This window comes from Taudactylus pleione, unplaced genomic scaffold (assembly GCF_031769625.1).
Source record: "Taudactylus pleione unplaced genomic scaffold, aTauple2 ptg000568l, whole genome shotgun sequence".
Lineage (NCBI taxonomy): Eukaryota > Metazoa > Chordata > Amphibia > Anura > Myobatrachidae > Taudactylus > Taudactylus pleione.
In genome coordinates this window covers 55001-60000 of record NW_028284970.1, presented here as the reverse complement: position 1 = coordinate 60000, position 5000 = coordinate 55001, and the positions used below count along the sequence as shown (strand labels likewise).

General features: G+C 56.5%; 1 protein-coding gene across 1 annotated transcript in view; it reads left to right on the top strand.

The window, feature by feature from the left end:
- Positions 1-1893, top strand: part of LOC148481730 (uncharacterized) — a 3257-nt gene extending 1364 nt beyond the window's left edge. Inside the window, exons 1-3 of the mRNA XM_088453063.1 lie at positions 1-1032; positions 1132-1260; positions 1342-1893. The exon at positions 1-1032 is cut by the window's left edge and continues 1364 nt beyond it. Coding sequence (XP_088309189.1) covers positions 1-1032; positions 1132-1260; positions 1342-1565 — 1385 coding nt within the window. The 3' untranslated portion in view covers positions 1566-1893. The remainder of the gene's footprint in view (positions 1033-1131; positions 1261-1341) is intronic.
- The last annotated feature ends 3107 nt before the right edge of the window (positions 1894-5000 follow it).

Genomic DNA, 5000 nt, shown 5'->3' with positions numbered 1-5000 from the left:
AGTTCATCTGCCCTGCAAACTTCCTGCAGGTCATAACTGCCGTAAGGAGCCTGGCCGGCTATGCTGAATTGACGAATACCTATAAGGTTCCCTCACTGGCCCTGAAAGTGGGCCATAGCCTCCAAAAAATATCTACCATGGTTGAGTGCCAGGCACTTATGGAGGGCCATGCCCCGACCGTGGAGAGCGCACGGAGCTTCCAAAAACTATACAAGGCAAGGTGGAGCGAGATGATCTCGGCTGCTGCCCTCAAAACCCTAGAGGAGCAAAAATGGAACACCCCCCCCCTTCTACCTTTCACTGATGATGTAAAACAGTTGCACCTTTATCTCACTGACAGACAGCGGGAATACCTAGAGGATTTGTCCACTCACCCGACCACAAAGAAGTGGTTGCTGCTGGCCAAGGTAACCCTCACACAACTAATCCTATTCAACCGACGTAGGGAAGGTGAGGTCTCAAAGATGAAGCTTTGCTCTTTTGCATCTCGGCACACAGCTGATTTACAGGGTGATGTGGCGCTGGCCCTGTCAGAGCCAGAAAAGAGGCTATGTCAGCACTTCACACGCATTGAGATTCCTGGTAAGAGAGGCAGGAAAGTCCCTGTCCTCCTGTCCCCTTGCATGCAGAGGGCATTGGAGCACCTCACAGAGAAAAGGGTAGAGTGTGGTGTCAGTCCTGACAATGTATATATGTTTGCAAGACCCTCCGCCTTGTCACACCTCAGAGGATCCGACTGCATTCGACTCTATGCACGGGCATGTGGAGCCAAGCATCCAGAAGCTCTCTCCTCTACCAGGCTTCGGAAACATGTGGCCACCCTTTCGAGGGTGCTGAACATGAGTGACACGGAGATGGATCAGCTGGCCGATTTCCTAGGGCACGATATCCGGGTGCACCGCCAGTACTACCGCCTCCCTGAAGGTACCCTGCAATTGGCAAAAATTAGCAAACTCTTTGTGGCACTCCAGCAAGGTCGATTGGCTGACTTTAAGGGACAAAGCCTGGAAGAAATCTCCATTGATCCCAATGGTAAGTAGCATGGTCCCTCACCCGACTGGTTGTTCCATGGGCTGACAGTCTAAGGGGGAAACTGTGACCGGGGATCTCTGTTTATCTTTGTATTTCCAGAACCAATCCCGCTAGCCAGTGATGAGTCTGATGATGAGCCAGAGGTGGAAGCTGGAGCAGTGCATGTGGAGGAGGGAGATGCCAGTGCACTGAAAGTGATGGAGAGGCATGCACCCATGGCTACTAAAGGTGTGTGTCCATCAAATTCATTGGGTGGCTTGGGCTGGCGGTGAGTTTTTGGTTGACTGATCTCTTCCCTGTCTTGCATAGGTGATTGCATGGGCTCTAAAAAGAAACCGTGGAGCAGAAAAGAAGCAGCAGCAGTTGAGAGACACCTGATGAGATTCATCCTCTCCTGCAAGGTCCCCGGCAAAAAGGATTGTAACGCCTGCCTCGGCGCTGAGGAGCAGGCTCTGAAGGCTAGGAACTGGCTGTCAGTCAAGTACTACATAAAAAACCGAATAACTGCTATCAAGCGACAGTGTACAGCCTGAATAAAATTTATGTTGGTCCAACCAAGGCGTCTTTTTTATTTACTGTGGTGAAACCATTTAGTGGTCATAGCAAAGGGTGTACCCACATGGTTAGGAATACCTGAGTAGGTCCCAGTGAGGCATAGGGAGTACCCACATGGTTAGGAAAAACTGACTAGGTCCCGGTGAGGTATAATGGTGTCCGGTTTCTGTCACCAAGCTATACGGCACATGCGCGCCGGGTGATATGATATAGATACCCACCAGCAGGCACGGTTTGCTGATCAAGCTGTTTGGGCAATGGGAAGCAGGCGTCCCCATGATGGACAAACCAGTCATGGGTCCTGAAAAGGTCACAAAAACAAGTATGCATGCGTGTGTGCGTGTGTGCGTGTGTGCATGCTCTTGCAATTCTATCTTTCTGGGGACTTGGGGTGGACAGCACACCAACACCGGTGGGACATCTAGCACAGTGGGGACCTAAAATGAAGTCCCCACGAGTCAAACCATTGGAGACAAAAGAGGAGGCATGTACCTGTTACCCCACATAGCAATTGGGCATGTCCCTGAAAATCACGTTTCCAAGAGTTTTATGGGTGTCGGTGTGTATGCCGTGCTGAGGGTGTGTGTTTAAGAGATCTCTGACAGAAAAAAAATAAAATAAAATTGGGGTGCAATGGCGCCACTTGGCCACCGGGGGGGCGCGTGTCCCCACCTTACGCTCTCCCCATGTTTTAAATTCATTTCTGGCTATTTAGAGGGAAAAAATAAATTGGGGTGCAATAGCGCCACTTGTCCACCGGGGGGGGCGCGTGTCCCCCCATGTTTTAATTTCATGGGTGGCTATTTAGAAAAAGAAAAAAAAATTGGGGTGCAATGGCGCCACTTGTCCACCGGGGGGGGCGCGTGTCCCCCCATGTTTTAATTTCAGGGGTGGCTATTTAGGAAAAGAAAAAAAAAATTGGGGTGCAATGGCGCCACTTGTCCACCGGGGGGGGGGGGGGGCGCGTGTCCCCCCATGTTTTAATTTCAGGGGTGGCTATTTAGAAAAAGAAAAAAAAAATTGGGGTGCAATGGCGCCACTTGGCCACCGGGGGGGCGCGTGTCCCCCCATGTTTTAATTTCATGGGTGGCTATTTAGAAAAAAAAAAAAAAATTGGGGTGCAATGGCGCCACTTGGCCACCGGGGGGCGCGTGTCCCCCCATGTTTTAATTTCATGGGTGGCTATTTAGAAAAAAAAAAAAAAAAATTGGGGTGCAATGGCGCCACTTGGCCACCGGGGGGGCGCGTGTCCCCCCATGTTTTAATTTCGTGGGTGGCTATTTAGAAAAAGAAAAAAAAAAATTGGGGTGCAATGGCGCTACTTGTCCACCGGGGGTGGGGGGGGGGGGGGGGTGGGTTTGGGGGGGCGCGTTTCCCGACCTTACACTCTCCCCATGTTTTCATTTCATGGGGGGGGGTGTCTATTTTTTCCCCCCAAAAATATTTTTTTGGAGTGCAATGGCGCCACGTGTCCACCAGGGTGGGAGGGGGTGCCTGGGGTTTTTCCCCCCCCCCACCTTACAGTCTCCCCATGTTTTTACTTCATGGGCGGCCTCTGTTTTATTTTTATTTTTTTTCCCAAAAATTTTCTCGGGGTGCTGCTGCACCGGCGCCAGGCGTCCGCCGGGGGGCGCCACCGTGCCGGTCGAGCCCGAGCCCCCTCCCCAGCCACCCATTGGCCCCTCAGGCCTCGGGGCGGCGGTCCCGGGAGGCCGACTCCCCTCTGCGGAGGCCCCAATGAGGTCGGATCTGGGTGCCCGCGTCCGTCCGGCGCTTCCAAGGCCTCGGGGAAGAGAGGGGGAAGTCGCCGCTGAAGGTGGCGCGCAGCGCCGATGGCGAGACCCACGGGGGAATTCCTCCCCCGGATTGTTAGGAGCGGGCAAGAGAGAAGGACGGGGCGGGGTCTTATCCCACCCGACGAGGCCCAGGCCGTGCTCCATGAGACCCATGGGGACTCTGCGAGCGAGGTGGCCCGGAGAGGGAACCAGGAGTGCAAGGGAGGTTCTGTGTCTGAGGTTGCCCGGGCAGGGCTCCAGGCGTAAAAGGGCAGAGAGGCCCCTCTGCTATCTTGGAAGCCTGCGTGGGCTGAACAGGGCGAATCTTCTCCCTCCCTTTACCAGGAGCGTGAGGGAGTTGCCGTGACGGAGCTTGCCCGAGCAGGGAACCGGAGGGTGACCGGGGTGAGAGCCCCATCCACCAGTGCGGGAGCCCCGTGGGTCTTGCGTTGAGGCTTAATGAGGACGACCCTTCCGTGCGGTGCACTGCCACCTGGTGGCAGACAGGGGAACTGCAACCTCTGGAAGTCCCAATGAGGTCGGGAAAAAGGGCCCGATGCCGGGACCCGGTTCCAGGAGGTCGGGTAAAATCTGCCGGCGCCCCGCAAAAGGTGGCGCGCAGCAGCGACGCCGTGACGTCCGAGGGAATTCCTCGGGCGGATTGATAGGTGGTGAAGAGATGCGAGAGAGAGAGCCAGGAAGAGATCCGTGGGGCACAGCGCGAGTTTTCCCAGTTTCACCCGAGTTACCCTTCCAATCGATGGGGGCACTCTTTGTCCCAGGTTGATTCTGCTGAAAGTGCATGGCTCCAAGAGTGCAAGGGAGGTTCTGTGTCTGAGGTTACCCGGGCAGGGCTCCAGGTGTAAAAGGGCAGAGAGGCCCCTCTGCTATCATGGAAGCCTGTGTGGGCTGAACAGGGTGAATCTTCTCCCTCCCTTTACCAGGAGCATGAGGGAGTTGCCGTGACGGAGCTTGCCCGAGCAGGGAACCGGAGGGTGACCGGGGTGAGAGCCCCATCCACCAGTGCGGGAGCCCCGTGGGTCTTGCGTTGAGGCTTAATGAGGACGACCCTTCCGTGCGGTGCACTGCCACCTGGTGGCAGACAGGGGAACTGCAACCTCTGGAAGTCCCAATGAGGTCGGGAAAAAGGGCCCGATGCCGGGACCCGGTTCCAGGAGGTCGGGTAAAATCTGCCGGCGCCCCGCAAAAGGTGGCGCGCAGCAGCGACGCCGTGACGTCCGAGGGAATTCCTCGGGCGGATTCATAGGTGGCGAAGAGATGCGAGAGAGAGAGCCAGGAAGAGATCCGTGGGGCACAGCGCTAGAAGGCTCGAGGTGCCCCTGAGCCACCCTTCCGATCGATGAGGCACCCCGCGTCCCGGCGGGGAGGGACGATCGCTCGGCCGGAACCCAGGGGTCCCGGCTGGTTTCATGGGCGAACCTGACCCTCCCTCAGCCCACGGCGCGCCCGGCACCCCTCCGCCACGAGGGCGTCCGGTCCACCAGGTGTCCGCCTTGCGCTCCGACCCCCTTTCACCGGGGGGGACCGGGAGGGCAGGCGGGCCCCGTCTGACTCCAGGCGGTCGTGGTCTGCTCTGTCTGTCAGCCCCAGCTCAGGCATCCGACACTGCCAGGGGCT